Source organism: Panthera leo, chromosome E1, assembly GCF_018350215.1.
Source record: "Panthera leo isolate Ple1 chromosome E1, P.leo_Ple1_pat1.1, whole genome shotgun sequence".
Lineage (NCBI taxonomy): Eukaryota > Metazoa > Chordata > Mammalia > Carnivora > Felidae > Panthera > Panthera leo.
Window position 1 is genome coordinate 26,409,599 of NC_056692.1, and position 19,037 is coordinate 26,428,635.

At 35.0% G+C, this 19,037-nt stretch overlaps 1 protein-coding gene across 3 annotated transcripts in view; it reads right to left on the reverse strand.

The window, feature by feature from the left end:
* INTS2 (integrator complex subunit 2) overlaps positions 1-19,037 on the reverse strand; it is a 60,504-nt gene that overhangs the window by 19,929 nt on the left and 21,538 nt on the right. For all 3 annotated transcript variants that reach the window (XM_042915865.1, XM_042915863.1, XM_042915866.1), the window contains exons 12-16: positions 17,230-17,298; positions 15,375-15,509; positions 13,933-14,109; positions 13,041-13,149; positions 1,226-1,330 (exon numbers count right to left, since the gene is read on the reverse strand). In XM_042915865.1, coding sequence (XP_042771799.1) covers positions 1,226-1,330; positions 13,041-13,149; positions 13,933-14,109; positions 15,375-15,509; positions 17,230-17,298 — 595 coding nt within the window. The remainder of the gene's footprint in view (positions 1-1,225; positions 1,331-13,040; positions 13,150-13,932; positions 14,110-15,374; positions 15,510-17,229; positions 17,299-19,037) is intronic.

Below are 19,037 nucleotides of genomic sequence, written 5' to 3' on the forward strand. Positions count from 1 at the left end.
GGCTCCAAGCTGTCAGCACAGAGCCCGATGCAAGGCTCAAACTCACAAACTGCAAGATCACAACCTGGGCCAAAGTCAGCTGCTTAACTGACTGAGCCACACAGGCACCCCAAAAGTGGTATTATTTTAAAGTTTAAATATCTAAATGCACAGCTACGTGTACAGTTAAGACTATCCCAAAACAGTCATAAAATGAGTACCTACAATAGTGAAAATTAATCTACATTTCATAATCTCTTCAATAAAATGTTACTTGCCAAACATTGTCAAATAAAACATTATTTCCTTGGAAAAGATTATGCAAAGATGTAAGTAAATAAATGCAGACATCTGACTAAATGTGACCAAAGAAGGTCATCTTTGTTCCTGCTTGAAACCAACCATAACAAAGAAAGAAAAAGAAAACTCCAACTTCAGAGAAACAAACAAAAAACCCACACTCAAACATTACAAAGAGTGGTGTCAAATTAAGAAAAAAACTGAATTTTAAGAGGCGCATGGGTGGCTCAGTCAGTTAAATGTCCGACTTCAGCTCAGGTGATGATCTTGTAGTCAGTGAGTTAGAGCCCTGTGATAGGCTCTGGGCTGACAGCTCAGAGCCTGGAGCCTGCTTCAGATCATGTATCTCCCTCTCTCTCTGCCCCTTCCTCCTCACACTGTCTTTCTCTCTCTCTCAAAAATAACATTAAAAACATTAAAAAAAACCCTGAATTTCTAAAAATATTACTATATGTCTATTTGACAGTTTTACAGTAAAAATCTAGTAATTCTGTGGTATGGAAAATTATGGAGCAATTAAAAGCAATAAGGTAGATCTACATGTACTGGCATAAAAACATTTCTAAGACACCAAAAGAAAAAAGCAAGTATCAAAAGAGATAGGGTATAATACCATTTATAGTTTAAAAAAACAATTGTTTTACATGTGTGTAGCTATTAGCTTTAACCATATGAAACTGTATTTTTGTAGGTCAAAAAAAGTTGAATACCTGCAATTTCATATGGTTCGACTTACCAGAAAAAATGTCTGAAATTACATTCCAAAATAAAACTGGGTTTTGGGGAAGGGTAAATGCAAGGAGTAAGATAGGTATGTGAAGAGGAATTCACTTCTGAATTGTTGGATTTTTTACCATCAAGCACCTATTACACTTTATAACATTATAAACAGTACCGCATTTTTTAACAATAAACGTTAGCAGTAAAAAGCAAGCAAAACAAATACCTCCCAACTCTTGCTGCAGTCCTTGAGCCTGTCGAATAAGGAATTTGATAGGAATCTGATCCATTAAAGAAGACGAATATGATTTGGGCTTTCTTTGCATAGCAGCTGTCAAAGATAAAAAGTGTAAGATAAAAACAGTGTAACAAACAACAGCAATCTTAACCTTCAACCTAAATGGAACAAAAAACATTAAATTGCATTTCATTCACTTACCCTGTGAATATACTTCACAAAAAATGAAGAATCATTACCTAATAGTGGATACACAGGAAAAGCAAGAACATATCTAAGGGGAAGATCTGGAAAATGCCCCTACATTGAAACTAGTAGGGAAAAAAATCGTGAAGAGAAGCCATCTGCAGAAGTGTTATACACTAAAAAACAAAAACCAACAAAACAAAAAACAAAAAAAACCCCAATAAGTCAATACTCTCCCAAAACTAATTAGGAAGACTAAATGTAGCCATGACCATATGGCTTAAAGCTTCATGACTCCAATAGTCTTAATTTAATTATATTATATATTATACTGGTGACTGACTTAAAAAAAAATTTTTTTTTTTAACATTTATTCATTTTTGAGAGACAGAGCACAAGCGAGGGAGTGGCAAAAAGAGAGAGACACACAGAATCCATGAAGCAGGCTCCAGACTCCAAGCTGTCAGCACAGAGCCCAATGTGGGGCTCAAACCCACCAACCATGAGATCATGACTTGAGCCTTAAGTCAGCCACTTAACCAACTGAGCCACCCAGATGCCCAGGTGACCGACTCTTTTTCTTTAGTTTATTATTTTATTTATTTTTTAATATGAAATTTATTGTCAAATTGGTTTCCATACAACACCCAGTGTTCATCCCAACAAGTGCCCTCCTCAATGCCCATCACCCACCCTCCTCTCCCTCCCACCCCCCATCAGCCCTCCTCAGTTTATTCTCAGTTTTTAAGAGTCTCTTAAGGTTTGGCTCTCTCCCTAACTTTTTTTTTCCTTCCCCTCCCCCATGGTCTTGTTAAGTTTCTCAGGATCCACTCTTTTTAAAGGAAGTTGGGCAGTATGAATTTGACTGCCCTCTCACAATTTCTATCTTTAGCCAGCAAACAATTCCTTTTTTTAAAAAAACAAGTCCATCTTAGGGGCAGCTGGCTGGCTTAGTCAGTAGAACGTGTGACTCTTGATCCCAGGGTTGTGAGTTAGAGCCGCACACAGGGTGTAAAGATTACTTAAAAATAAAATCTTTTTAAAAGATAAATAAAGGGGCACCTGGGTGGCTCAGTTAGTTAAGTGTCTGACTTCGGCTCAGGCCCATGATCTCATGGGTTTGACCCACGCACCCCCCCACCCTTCCCCCATATCAGACTCTGTGCTCATAGCCTGGAGCCTGGAGCCTGCTTCAGATTCTGTGTGTCCATTTCTCTCTGCCCCTCCCCTGTGCTCTCTTTCTCTCAAAAATAAACATTAAAAAAAAATTTTTTTTAAGTAATAAATAAATAAATAAAACAAGTCCATCTTAATTTCTCTTCTTTTTCTGTGGTCTTAAATCAGTACCTACTCATTTGCTTAAATATCTATTATGGACTAGTTTCCCTATTTCCAATTTCTCTTCTCTTTAATCCATCCTTCACATTGCTGCCATAGTCCTCTTATGTAAATACAGATTTTACCAGATCACGTGCCTCCGGTTACACGCTCAAAATCCTTCAGTGGATTCCTATATCCTACAGAATAAAGGTACCTACCAATCAACACTATCTTTTTTTTTTTTTTTTTACGTTTATTTATTTATTTTGAGAGAGAGAGAGCACACATGCACAGGCAGAGAGAGACAGAGAGAGAGAATCACAAGCAGGCTCTGTGCTGTTAGCACAGATGTGGGCCCAATCCCACGAACCATCAAATCATGACCTGAGCCAAAAATCAAAAGTCAGATGCTTATCTTTTTTTGTCTCATCTCCATCATATTCTATATGCCTGGCACCCTCCTCTCATTCCAAGGTACTTTATTATACACCATAGGACTATATGATCAACCAGGATGTTCATAGTGTAAAAAAGCATATGCAATATGCTTACCCTTTTTTCAAATACAAACCACAAAGTGTAAACTCAACAATTTTTTTTTTGAAGACAAGAAGTACATAAGTCCAAGTGTTAGAGTAAAGGTTGAGAATCATTGCCTATATAGACCATATACCTCTTGACTAAACATAACCTCCCTTGTAAATTAATAAATTAGCATCCTAGTTTTCCATACCAATTTTGTATGAATTCCATTAAGAACACGTTTCAGAAGGCAGTTAAACAGAATAGGTTCTAATGACAGTCAAATTGGGATTCCAACACTTACTAGTGAAGGAAGTAGTCTTAGAGCAATTAGGAAAGAAAAAGAAATAAGACGTCCAAATTGGAAAGGAAGAAGTAAAAATGTCACTCTTTGCAGATGACATATGAAGACTCCATCAAAAAACTGTTAGAATATGGGGTACCAGGGTGGCTCAGTGGGTTGAGAATCTAACTTTGGCTCAAGTCATGGTCTCACAGTTGATGAGTTCAAACCCCACATCTGGTTCTCTGCTGTTAGCACAGAGCCAGCTTCAGATCCTCTGCAGCCCCTCAGCCCCTCCCCCGCTCACGCTTTCTCTTAAAAATAAATAAACATTAAAAAAAAAAGAACTGTTAGAATAAGTGAATTCAGGGGGCACCTGGGTGGCTCAGTCAGCTGAGTGTCTAACTCTTGATTTCGGTTCAGGTCATGATCCCAGGGTTGTGGAGCCTGCTTAGGATTCTCTTTCTCTTCCTCTGTCCCTCTCCCCCATTTGCACTCTTTCTAAAATAAAAAGTCTACTATTAAAAACATCAATTCAGTAAAACTGCAGGATATAAAATCAATACACAAAAATTTATTGTATTTCTATACACTAATAATGAACTATCAGAAAGAGAAATTAAGAAAACAACCCCATTTATAGTTACATCAAAAAGAATAAAATACCTAAGAATAAGTTAAACCAAAGAGGTGAAAGACCTGAATACTGAAAACTGTAAGACATCAATGAAAGAAATTAAAGAGGACACAAATTAATAATATTTGTTATTTATAATTTGTTATTTGTAACATTTGGACTGTTTAAAATCAATATTATTAAAATGTCCATATCATCAAAAGCTATCTACAAATTCAGTGCAATCCCTATCAAAATTCTGACGACATTTTTCACAGAACTAGAACAAGTAATACTAAAATTTGTATGAAACCACAGAAAACCCAAAAGCAACCTTGAGAGAGAAAAACAAAGCTAGAAGGAGCATGCTCTCTGATTTTTTTTTTTTTTTTTTTTTTTTGAGACAGAGAGAGACAGCATGAACAGGGGAGGGTCAGCGAGAGGGAGACACAGAATCTGAAACAGGCTCCAGGCTCTGAGCTGTCAGCACAGAGCCCGACACGGGGCTCGAACTCACAGAACTCACAGACCGCGAGATCATGACCTGAGCCAAAGTCAGCCGCCCAACCGACTGAGCCACCCAGGCGCCCCTCTGATTTTAAACTATATTACAAAGCTATAGTAATTAAAAGTTTGGTATTTATATGAAAGCAGACACATAGATCAATGGAACAAAGTAGAGAACCCAGAAATAAACCCATGCATACATGGTCAACTGATCCACAACAAAGGAGACAAAGATATATAATGAGCAAGAGGACAATCTCTTCAATAAACAGTGTTGGGAAAACTGGACAGCCACGTGCAAAAGAATAAAGCTCAACTATCTAACACCACACACAATGATTAACTCAAAATGGATTAAAGACTTTAACAGAAGACCTAAAACCTTATGACTCCTAGAAGAAAACGTAGGTGGTAACTTCTTGGTCTTGGCAGTGATTTTTTGACTCTGACACCAAAACCAAAAGCAGGACACCTGGGTGGCTCAGTCAGTTAAGCATCTGACTCTTGATTTTGACTCAGGTCATGATCTCACAGTCAGTGGGTTTGAGCCCTGCGTCAGGCTCTGCACTAATGGTGCAAAGCCAGCTTGGGATTCTCTCTCTCCCTCTCTCCTTCTACCCCTTCTCTACTTGCACCCTCTCTCTCTCAAACTAAATAAACTTAAAAAAAAAAAAAAAGCAAAAATTAACAAGTGTGACTACATTAAACTAAAAAGCTTCTGCACTGGAAAGAAAACCATCAACAAAATGAAAAGGCAACCAAATGAACTGGAGGAAATATTTACATATCATAAATCTGATAAAAGGCTAATGCCCAAAATATATAAAATAGCTCATACAACTCAACAGCAAAAAAAAAAAAAATCTGATTTTAAAATGGACAGAAAATCTAAATGTATATTTTTACAAAGAAGATATACAAATGGCCAATAGGTATATAAAAAGATGCTTAACATCATTAATCATCAGTGAAAGGCAAAAAAACCCTGCAATTAGCCATCACCTCACACCTGTTAGAGTGGCTATTACCAAAAAAGACAAGAAATAAGTGTTGCCATGGATGTGGAGCAAAGGGAACCCTATGTGCTACTGATGGCAATGTAAATCGGGTATAGTCAATATGGAGGTTCCTCAAAAAATCAATAATAGAGGGGCACCTGGATAGCTCAATCTGTTTAGCATCTAACTCTTGATTTTGGCTCAGGTCATGGTCTCATGGTTCGTGAGATCAAACCCTGTACCAGTCTCCATGCTGACAGTATGGAACCTACTTGGGATTCTCTCTCTCCCACTATTTCTGCCCCTTCCCCACTCTCTCCCTCAAAATAAATAAATAAACTTAAAAAAAAATCTTTAAAAAATAAAAATTTTAAAAATTAAAAAGTTGAAAAAATTAATAGAACAACCATATGATCCAGCAATTCCACTTTTGTGTAATTTACTTGAAGAAAATGAAAACATTAACTTGAAAAGATCCCCCCATGTTCACTGCATTATTCACAATAACCAAAATATGGAAACAACCTAGGTGTCCATCAATGGATGAATGGATAAAGAAAAATGTGGGATGTGTGTGTGTGTGTGTGTGTAATATAATTCATCCATAAAAAAAATGAAATCTTACCATTTTCAACAACACAGATGGACTTCGATGTCATTACACTAAGTGAAAAAAGTCAGAGAAAGACAAATACCATATTATCTCTTTTATGTGGAATCTTAAAAAAAAAAAAAAGCTCGCAGATACAGAGAACAGATTGGTGGATGCCAGAAGCAGGGGGTGGGGGATAGAAGAAACAGGTGAAGGGGGGGTTCAAAAAAGAAAAAGAAAAAAACCCTCAATACTAAAAACCCATTTTGAAACCACAGCCCTATGGCTCATCTTGATATAAAATAAAATTGTATAAAATGTATAAAATAACACTAAAGAGGAAAAAAACACATAAAATGGTACTTTAAAGAGAAAGTAATAGATTGACTATACTTACACAGAATACTTATATATAAATTAGTAAAGATAGATATGTTAAATAATAAAGTACACACACACACACACACACACACACAGGTGTTCCAGTGATAGTCAAATCCTGGTTCCCACACTTATTGCTTAGGGAAGTTCAGCTTAGGGAAGTTCTTAACTTCCCTGTGCCTCAGTGCTCTCACCTGTAAAATCACAGAAACAGTACTCATCTCATAGAATTGTTTTGAGGGTTTACATGAGTTAACACATGTAAAGTGCTTCAAATAATGTCTGGCACATGACAAGCACTCAAATGTTAACTGGTATTATTAAGATCTATAGTCTCCAAGATTAATTTAGTGTAAAGTATCAATATTTAAGTTTCTGGACCTATAAAAATGAAGACAAAATCCTGATCACATTTTAATGATTCCATCAAAGAACTAGCAGCCCATGAGGCCCTGCCTAAAGCACTTATTTCTCTTTAACATCTCTGTGAAATACAGCATCAAAGATATTCTTAATCCTTCAGTAAAAGATAAACTGTAATTTGACAACAATCATATTTCCAAACTTCTTCCAATGCATGGCTTTCAAAGAGTCAAATCTAACATCTAATCTCATCCCCAACAAAACTGTAGAAATACTTTGAATATTATTTACATTGCCCCTAGTTTTTGTGACATTTTAATCCTTAAAAAAATCCGATAGAAAATAATTCACGTAGAAATTAGTGTAAACTTGATACCAAAGCAGAAAGAGAAAAAAGAAAGAAGAAAAAAGGTCAATTTCACTTGTTTAAATACAGATGGAAAAAAAAAAAACAACAACAACAACACGCAAATCAAACCTAGCACCATACTAAAAGAATAACATACCAAAACCAAGTAGGATACATTCCAGGAATATAAAGATATTAATTTTACAATGAATTATATAAATAGACCAAACAAATCATCTCAATAACTGCCAAAAAAGTATTTACTTGATAAATTATTTTTTAAATGGTACTCTAAGAAATTCAGAGCTTAACTAATCCAAACTAAACACCAATACCTTTCCTATAACCAGTGATAACTTGTTAGAAGATTATCCAGAACCTATATAAAGGAAAATTTTATTGGCAGACGCAAAAAAACTTGAATAAATTTTGAAACTTAAATAAATTTGAACTCATTCAAAAAACATTTACTAACTACATGTGTCAAGGAATATACTAGATCTAGATACAATGGCAGAAAAACAGACAAAAATCAGTCCTCATGAAGCTTAAATTTTAACAATGAAAGAAAATTATTTCATATATCTAGATGGGAAGACTTAATATTGTAAAGATGGTAAATTCTCTCCAAATCTATAAACTTAACATAATTTTGATCAAAAATCCCAGCATAATAATCTTCTCTGGAAAGTTCATGTGAAAGATTAAACATGTAAGAACAGACAAAAATTCTGAACAAGAAGTTATGATGAAAGTGACTGGAACTTAAGAAAGAAAATCCAAAATCAGACATAGGTTTGTAAGAAAACTTCAATGTACATCAAAGCGACCTTCCAAAGCAATAGGAAAATGACAGATTATTCACTATGTGATGTTGACAAATAGCCAATTATAAAAAAATAAAATTGGATCTGTACCCCATACTTTACACCAAAATTAATTAAAGGCATACTTAAATTTTAAAAATGAAATAATAAGGTCCTAAAAGAACATATAGGTGATTAGTTATATGAACGTTAGTACGTAGCTTTGGAAGATTTTCTTCCCCCCAAAATTTTATAATTAAAAAACACCATAAACCGAGGTGCTGACAGCTCAGAGCCTGGAGCCTGCTTCAGATTCTGTGTCTCCCTCTCTCTCTGCCCCTCCCCTGCTCAAGCTTGGTTTCTTTCTGTCTCTCAAAAATAAATAAAACATCAAAAAAAAATTTTTTAAACACCATAAATAATAATACTCTATATTATAAAAAAGCACTCACATCTTATGCAAATATAGGAGTCTATATTGGTATAACCTATCTGGAAAGCAATATGGCAGTTCATCTTTTTTATATAAATTTTATTTATTCATTCTGAGAGTGAGAGCGAGAGAGAGAGAGAGAGAGTACAAGTGGGACAGGGGCAAAGAGAGAGGGAGAGAAAATCCCAAGCAGGCGTTGCACTGTCAGTGCAGAGCCCAACACAGGGCTCAAACCCACTGACCAGAGGTCATGACCTGGGCCAAAATCAAGAGGCAGACGCCTAACTGACTGACCCACCCAGGCAACCTTGTTCATTTTTTAAATCTGACAATTTTTCAGAATCTTAGACTTAGTAATTCTATATCTAGGAATCTCTCCTAAGGACAGAAATAACCATGCCTATGTACAAAGTTAGCTCTAACAGTCATTCCTCCACTGTTTATAATGGCAAAATTTGGAAACGGTTTAAATGTCCAACAAAAAGAAGTTTGTTAGTAATGAGATATTTATGAGGAAATATTGTACAGCTATTTAAAGATGTCCTTGAAAATGTACTATAATAGGCAAGTGTTTAAAATGTATTAAGGAGAAAGGTTAGATTAAAAAAATATGTATTACTGGGATGCCTGGCTGTCTCAATCAGTAGAGCATGCAACTCTTAATCTCAGGGTTGTGAGCCTCACAATGAGTGTAGATTACTTAAAAATAAAATCTTTAAAAAAATGTATTATGATTCTGACTTTGTAAAAGCTATCATCTGTGCAAAGACTGAAAGGTTTTCTAAGAAAATTCAAATGGTGATTAGCAGAATTATGGGTGGTTTATATTTCAATCTTTTTACTTTTCTCATTTCCTAGATTTTTTTCCAGTAAACACAACTTCTAATAAATGCTTTCTTTTTTTAAATCCAGCTCCTTTGCATCAAATAAGGTACAATTAGGTAGGTAAACAATGAAATAAGTTTTTAAAATTCTTATACTGTTACTCTAAAATATGGTCATACAACTTTTTTGTCCAAACTTTACTTTAAAGCTCTAAAACTTGAAGTTGCCAATAAATAACATTGGCCAATGGGGTGCCTGGATGGCTCAGTCGGTTAAGTATCTGACTTTGGCTTAGGTCATGATCTCACAGTTCGTGGGTTCAAGCCCTGCAATAGGCTCTGTGCTGACAGCTCAGAGCCTGGAACCTCCTTTGGATTCTGTGTCTCCCTCTCGCTCTGCCCCTCCCCCTCTCATGCTCTGTCTCTCTCTCTCTCTTTCTCTCTCTCTCTCAAAAATAAACATTAAAAAAAAATAACATTGGCCAATGTTTGCTTAAAAGTTACTGCATTCTATTTTATTTTTTTAGTGTTTATTTATTTTCGAGAGAGCAAGAGAAGGAAGGGCAGAAAGAGAGGTAATAAAGTCTTTAGATGTAATAAACAGGAAACATTTTTTAAGTCTAAAAACTGGAACTATAATGGTAATGCTCATATTTTAATTAGGTATTAGTACACTGGGATTTATTATAGCACTCTATTTCTTACATATATTCTTCTGGATCAATACAATATTTAACTAAAATTAATATACATGGTATAAATATAAACAAATATAAATATTTTTAAACAAACCAAAAATATATGTGCATACGAAAAATATATAGACACATATGCACTTTTTTTCCAACGTTTATTTGAGAAAGAGAAAGAGAGAGCGTGCACATATGAGAGGGAGGGGCAGAGAGAGAGAGGGACATACAGAATCCCAAGCAGGCTCTGCACTGTCAGCATAGAGCCTGATATATGACTTGATCCCATAAACTATGAGATCATGAGCTGAGTCAAAATCGAGTCGATGCTTAACAAACTAAGCCACCCAGATGCCCTCATATGCACTTTAATGGCCATGATAATCCAATACTTGGTTCTAACTGAAATTTCAGAATTCCATATGTGAGCATCTTCAGCTACCTGGTGGTTACCAGTAATTTTTATTATAAGGGCCAAAACCACAGAACATTTAACAATGTACTAAAACCAGAATACAACTTCACATGTAGGAATTAAATGTGAGGCAGAATTACCATTTTGAATGTGAAAGAGCAAAGTTCTCTTATGTTGAGACATATTCTGCAGTTATTTATTCCCCTTGGAGATGAAAAACTAGACTAGGAAAAAGTCTCCTCAACCAAAAAGAAAAAGACAGATCTCTCTATTTGTTTTCCACATCCATCACCTCTCAAGGACATCAGTCCAGGGGTTCTGTCCTCAGCATTATCAACCTTGCCTCTCCATTAGATTACTCCCAACAACATACAAGCAAGCATTCCCTAAACTCTTTCACCTTAAAAAAAAAAAAGCCCTCTCGTGACCTCATTTTCCTCTCCAATTATCACATTCATTGCTTTCCTTTCTTTATGACTTCTCCAAAGACCTGTCTCTACTCACTGTCTTCAGTATATCTCCTCTACTTTTTGTTTCAATTCACTACAATCAGGCTTTCTCCTACCACTTTACTAGTAAAACTGTAAAAGTCAAATGACCTCCAGCAAGCAATATGCAGTCATCAGCTGAGCCTCAGTCCAAACCTTAACTTACTAGAAACATCATTTGACAGAGGGGATCACTGTATCTTCAGAAACATCTTCTCTTGGCTTCCAGGACATCATAACCTCCTGATTCTCCCACACTTTACTCTTGTCCTTGGTGATCCTATTTAATGTCATGATTTTAAATATCATATATATGCTGAAGAATCTCAAAGTCTAGTTATTTCCCCTGAATTCCAGGCCAGTATATATAACTATCTCCTTAACATCCCCATTTGAAAGTTTATCACACATTTCAAAATTAACATGTCCAAAACTGAGCTCCTGATCCTCCACAAATCTGCTCCTTCCCCTGGCTCTTTTATTTCAGTTGATAGCCATTCTGTCCTTTAGGCTCAGGCCAAAAGGCTCCACATTAACTTTGGCTCAGGTCTCTCAAATCTCATGAATTCATCAGCAAAACATTTCAACTCTAATTGAAAAATACATATGCACTATCAGTCCAAAACACCATTATCTTTTCCCTAGAATCTTGTAAAAACTTAATAACTTTCCTCAAATGCCCCAGTTCCTTTCCCAGATTCAATCCAGGCCAAGTTGTACTCCTAACCTAAAATCCTTAACTTTCCAACTGAGATCCATCAGATTATTAAGCAAAGAACAGAGGCTTAACAGGAACAGAGTTGAACTAAGCATATCACTGGGGACTGGAATATATAATCTTTAAAGATTGCTCCAGTCCTAAAAATCCTGAGTACTTGTTAATTCTGCATGGTACACACATAAGAGTTGACTATACTACTCTCTGTACGTTCCTGTATTAAAAAAATTTTTTGCTAGACATTAATTTATATAAAAAATAAGAGTGTATCTTGGTTCCAGCTACAGTGTGAATGGTCTGAATTCTCCCCCAGACCACCTTCTTGTAATTTATTCTTCTATGGTCTACTGAATCACAAGTGTCATTTTTTTTTAACAGAATTAGTTATATGTGGATAAAAGTGAGAGACTACTATCTACTGCCTATTATTAGCCCATCTTGTGGCTAATATGACTAAGATTATAATTACAGTTAAGGGATATCATCCATATAACCCTAATGATTATAGTCAGGAAAGAAAGCAGCTGAGAAATCCACAGTATTCTTAAAACCCAATACTTCAGATAAATAAAAGAAACTGACCCGCCGAACACTGAATAGTAACTTTGATTTATAGCTCTCAAAAAGTAAAATCACTCAGCAAAATAACAGCCCTTACAAGAATTTTCCCTGTATTACATACTAAATGCCTACAGCTTTCTAATGACACTTTTTGTTCAGTATGGAACTACATACACTTAGCAAGCCTAAAACACAGGTGAATTTTCTTTTTCAAATATAGAAGAGCATACTACTTTATACCAATATCTTCTATGTTAAATCTGATCTTCTGATATTAAAGTTGCTGTTTGAAAGCCCAGTTCAGTGATAATTTTAATGGCAAAATGAAACTCTTCTGTTGTTTTTTTCTCCTGTTTTTGAATAGTTGGTATTCTTCACACTAATGGAAGGAAGGCAGGGCAAAGATTGAAATCAAGCAAAAAAATTTCAGTTACTTCTTTCAGATTTATCTCTTAATTTATAGGTACTTAGTAGAGTCACTAAATTGCTAAAATATAGGCAATTAGGCCATTATTAATTTAGCCTGCTAAAAAAAAGAAGACTGAGCCTCAAGGGGTGGTTATGTGCCCATACATACATGTATTTATGCATCAGAGTATATAATGCCTACATTGCAAAGACTACAGAATGATACTGGAATTTGTTAGTATACTAGACCTTATTTTCTCATGACAGCTTGGAAAATAACACAATATAAGCAAATCAAATGAACGATCACTAGAAACACTCCCCTATATACATGTACACCTTACCTAAAGTCTTCGTGTTTGCTAGGAGAGCCTCCTCATAAGACAGTATATAGTAAAGCACCAAAAGCTGTGCTGTGATACTGAAACGTTGATTAAGACGGATGTTGTCACCCTGGAGGTAATAATATAAATACTTTAAAATACTGTTAAATTTCATGACTGCTTTTTTGATGGGAAAATCATTTAACATAGACTATTCAGTGTTACTATTCCCAAGAGCAGATAAAATGGGAGAAACATTGCCATGTTTGTATTAAACTCAGAGACAACTTGAAGTTTAAATTTGAGATGGTATGGAAGATGAAAGGCAACATGCTTAACAGTCTTTAAGACAAAAAAAAAAAAAAAAAAAAGGACTTCAGCTTTGCTCAACAGCAATTCTATCAGGCTGCTTCTGAAAAAGGTTTACTGGAGTCTCAAGTAGTACCTGAAATCACCATGAAGAACATAACTCCTAAAAAATATATATTTTACGTCTGAATATATTTATGAAAAATACAACCATCTTTTCCTTCTAAGAAATGGACAAAAAAAATTTTCTTCAAGTTGCCCAATTGAATCTAAGTAGATCTTAGATTCCCAGGAAGTTAAACAAACATCTTTTGAATGTATTGTAATGTCACAGAGTCCTGTGTTAAGCACACACTCTCTGGGGCACTCTTTAGACTTTAAAACGGACCTTTTAAAAGAACTCCTCAAAAAGTGCCTCTTCAACAAACCACTTGGAACTAATAACATACCTATAAATTTCCTAAGTGAGCTGAAGAAATTTTATCTCATTTAAAGTTCAGAACCACCCAGAAGTCCTCTAATAATCAAAGAAATAATATGAAACAAGTCAGAAGAATAAAATAAAATAAAAAATCAGAAAAATGTACAAGAACTGCTACTTTACCCCAATGACTCCTTGGAAAATACTGAGGATCTCCTGTTCTGTGACTGGCTGATTTGTGGCTTCTGGATTAGATTTAGATGCTGGAGTAAGTATGGAATTTATGTATACATCAATCAGAGGAAGTAATTGAGGATGGAGTGGAGTAGAGGTTTCACAAAGCTGTCTATAAATCCAGTCCTAAAAAAGAAGGTTATAGGCACTAAATCAATTATGGCAATAAGAAAAAGCAAGTAAAATTTAATAAGTACATACAATTTTACATGATTTATGAATCACTGAAACTATTAACTTTTAGCAGTTATAAATATATTACCCAGTTTCACAACTGTCTTTGATTTTAAAATATGAATTACTTGTTATATCTTAATCAAGACTATTGTCTAGTAGAAGATAAATCTAAAATGATGAGTCTGGGTTTCAAATATGGACTTTGGGTTTTTAGTCTATTAGTTTTTAAGTAGTAGGAAAAATATTGTAAGTCACTACTATATCTATATTTAGGTATAGACCCCATAGCACAGAGGAATTTAGGGAGAGGAACAACTCTTTACAGCAAATCCTCGGATAGATTAAGAAAGTGATGAGTTGCCTGGGTGGCTCAGTCGGTTTAGCACCTGACTCTTGATCTCAGCTCAGGTCTTGATCTTAGGGTTGTGAGTTCAAGGCCCGTGCTGGGCTCCACACTGAGCATAGAGACTACTTAAAAAAAAAAGTGGCCTTGGCAACTACTTATGGGAGAGACTATCACTTAACTACACACAGATAGAGGACATGTAGATATGGTGGGTGTGCATTCAGACTCTTAAATCTTTTCTATTTCATTTGTTAAAAATATAAAGAAGCAGAAGATACAATCTACCTGGAAAATAACTTCACTAAATCATGAAAACAAGGATAGTTAAAGGTAATATATCAATGCATATAAGTGTTCATTATTCTTTATAAATTAAAGAGCCTCCAGAAAAGGCTCAGATTTCTTTATTTTTGGGGTTTATCCTTTTCTTTAGAAGACCTTTTAACTGATATAGCCAACTATAAGTAACTGGAAATATATCGAAATATGTATGTTAGGTGTTAGCTATCCTTGTGACAAAAGTACAAATGCTGGTCATGGCTGACAAGAAACTTTGTTTGGTAAAGAAAACCAAAGTATAGAAAATGGCAATTTCTTACTAAGTTTTAACGAAACAGCCACATGCTATTATTGAAAATTCAAATGGATTAGTATCATCGTACATTTTGTCAATAACTTAAGAATTGTATTATTTTTAAAATCTGACATTAACTATACATACATTTATACATAGTCCTAGTTACTATGTATAAATGGATAGTAATTAGACATATTTTATACACAAAATCCACAGAAGCCTATAAACAGAACTAGAAAAAAAAAACCATTAACTTGGGTTGTAGCTTGAAATATAACTATAAGGTTATACTTTTATTGACACTTTGTGCTTGGTAAAGGAACGACTCCTGAGAAGCTGGTAAATACAATGAATGGGCAAAAATCCAGTAATGTTGGCACTCAGGTTGCTGGTGACAGGGACCCGAACAGCATGAGCTGTGACAACCTAAAAGGGAAAACAATATTAATACATATGATAAAACCAAATATAAAATTATTCTGAAACAGGGAAGATTAGCAGGTAGACTGTCAATATTTAATACAAATGCGGTCCTTAGGAATGAATGAGAAAAACTAATTACATGGTAATTAATACTTCTGAATGATGAGGCAGCATACATTTAAGAATTTGTAAAGCACTCTAAGTTTTTAAATTTGTTTTTAAGCATAGATAGGTTGACAGTGATGTAGTAAGGTAAAATAAAAATCTAAAATTTGGAATCATAAAATCTGGACTCAGTGACTTTACATAAGTCATTATATCTTTGGAGTCTATTTTCACATCTATAAAATGGAACAATATAGTCTTACCTGCCTCAAAAGGTTTTTGTGAGGGGGAAAAAGTGCTTTGAAAAACATATGTCAATTATAAAGTATCAGTTCTTTATATGTGATATAAATTCTTTATATATGATATAAATTATCACATTGACATAAACAGGAATTTTTATTGTCATTCTCATTCTGTCATGCATAGACCTCTAATGGTTGTTCAAAGACCCTTCCCAAAGTCATCTTCCAGTCAGTTCAAATAAACACATAAAAAATAACTTATGAGTCTCCTATGTACCATGTGTGTCTGTACGTGGGAGTGTATGTACATTGAGGAGAGAAAAGAGAGTTTGGTATAGGGATGAGAGTATTACCCTAAAATAAACAACAGTTATGCATCCATGAGTATTTTCGAATCTCATTTTTTAAGACATGTATGTTCTTTGTTATCTGAGGTTTACATTAACAAATTAATCTGGGAATTAATTTTAAATTTCAGAATTGTCTCCTCGCTAAAAAAAAACAAAATATCCTTAAGATTACCCATGGACAAAAGAACTAAGGCCAAATAAGAACATGTAAATACAAGAATAAGGAATGTAGACACTCTAGCTTATAATTTAGTTAGAAATGAACATTACAGCCTAAAAGTTTAAACAGGTCTATATTTTGTTTTTCTCTTGACAAATCCAAATGATTACTCTATGTGAGATCCTTACCATCAACATCTAAGACCATACTCTTAGTATTTACTCAAAATCTCCAAAATATATAAATTTAAAACATACATTTGTATATAGTATATACTTTAAAAGTAAACTTTAGGGGTGCCTGAGGGGCTCCGTCGGTTAAACAACCCACTCTTGATTTCATTATTATTATTTTTTTAATGTTTATTTTTGAGACAGAGACAGAGCTTTGGTGGGGGAGGGGCAGAGAGAGAGGAAGACACAGAATCCGAAACAGGCTCCAGGCTCCAAGCTGTCAGCACAGAGCCCGACGCAGGGCTCGTACCCACAAACCGTGAGATCATGACCTGAGCTGAAGTCAGTTGCCCAACCGACTGAACCACCCTGGTGCTCCCCCACTCTTGATTTCAGATCACGTCATGACCTCACAGTTGTGGGATCGAGCCCCGCATCAGCTCCTTGCTGAGATTCTCTCTTTCCCTCTCACTCTCTCTCTGCCTTTCCACACCCTTCCCTCTCTCTCTCTCAAAAAAGTAAACTTTAAATGGGATTATTCTTTACAGAAGTTTCAGAGATTAAATAAACTATCATTGGAAACTAAAGGACTATAGTATACTCTTAAACTGAGATATGCAAGTTTTCCCCAAATGAATGTTGTAAAACAAAATTAAAGAAGTACCTAAAGAATAAAGTTAAAAGAAGTACCTGCTCAGTAAAAATTTCCTGTGTGAAGATAGTCTTCATCCTGCTCAAGGAGCTTGGCTTAATTACAATCTAAAACAACCAAAAAAATTCTCAGCACATAAAAATATATGAAGCACACTTTAATAAATTTATTATCTAAAATGACTGTGATATATAAAATTAAAGTTCAAATACTCTATTTTAAAGTTGCTTCTCAAACCAACATTAAAGTGTGTTTTTCATCATATACAAGTACTTAGTAAATACTACTATCAGCATTTCAAGTAAGTGGGAAGAAGTGGATTATTCAATAAGTGAAGGTGAAATAGCTACCTTTCTGGGGAATAAGTATATATACATATTATATACATAATATGTATATATACATACACACACACACATACATACATATATATAATATATAATATATGTATCTGCACACTAACTAACTTAGATGTAAATTTAAAAAATAAATTAAAAATAAACACAGTTTTGGGGGTCCTGGCTGGCTCATTCGGTACAGCATATGACTCTTACTCTCAGGGTTTTGAGTTCTCTCCCCACATTGGCATGGAGCCTACTTAAAAAAATAAGTGAAAATAAATATCTTTTGGGGCGCCTGGGTGGCTCAGTCACTTAAGCATCCAACCTTGGCTCAGGTCATGATCTCGCTGCTCGTGGTTTCGAGCCCCACATCAGGCTCTGTGCTGACAGCTTGGAGCCTGGAGCCTGCTCCAGATTGTGTTTCCCTCTCTCTCTCCCCCATGCCCCATTCACATTCTGTCTGTCTCTCTTGCTCTCAAAAATAAAAATAAACATTAAAAAACTAATACAAAAAACCTTTTAAAAAAACACAAAAGACACAGTTTCACTAGTAATCGATGAAATGCAAAGTAAGTGGAACCATCTTTCATCAATCAAATTTGTAAAGATGAAAAAGAATCGTAACACCCAGTGATGGTGAGAGTCCAGTTAACTGGTACTTTCATGCACTAATGAGAACAGTTAAACCGATATAAACTTTCAGTAAGATAATCTGGCAATTATATTAATATCATTATATTCTTTTTAGTTAGTAACTGCCTTCTAGAACTTTTTCCTAAGGAGATAATCCAAAAATTGTTTAAAGGGGGTACCTGGCTGGTTCAATCTGTAAAGCATGTAACTCTTGATCTTGGGGCTGTGAGTTCAAGCCCCATGGTGGGTGCAGAGATTACTTAAAAAACAAGTTTAAAGATAAACATATATGAGTACCTATGTATGTATTTACATAAATAAGGATAATCATCTAGGCACTATTCAGAAAGTAAGAAATCTACATGGCAAATAAAGGATCCATTAAGAAAATCCTGATTGGTCCATATGATGGACTACTATGCAGTCCATAATAAAAATGATATTGTATCAGAATTTTTTTTTAATGTTTTTATTTATTTTTGAGACAGAGGGAGAGACAGAGTGTGAGCAGAGGAGGGGCAGAGAGAGGGGGAGACACAGAATCTGAAGCAGGCTCCAGGCTCTGAGCTATCAGCACAGAGCCCGACACGGGGCTCAAACTCGTGAACTGCAAGATCATGACCTGAGCCGAAGTCGGATGCTCAACCGACTGAGCCACCCAGGCACCCTAGAATATATATTGATATGAGGATATGTCATCACATGTTGGTTAAGTTCTTTAAATTGAAAAATTGAAAAATATATCAATGTAAAGAAAGAATAGACGCCAGGATGTGAACAGTAGTATCCTTGATATCTTGAAAAATGAAATTATATTCTTCCTTTGTGTATTCTCATGCTTTCTATATTGAACATCTATTATTCTTGTAAAT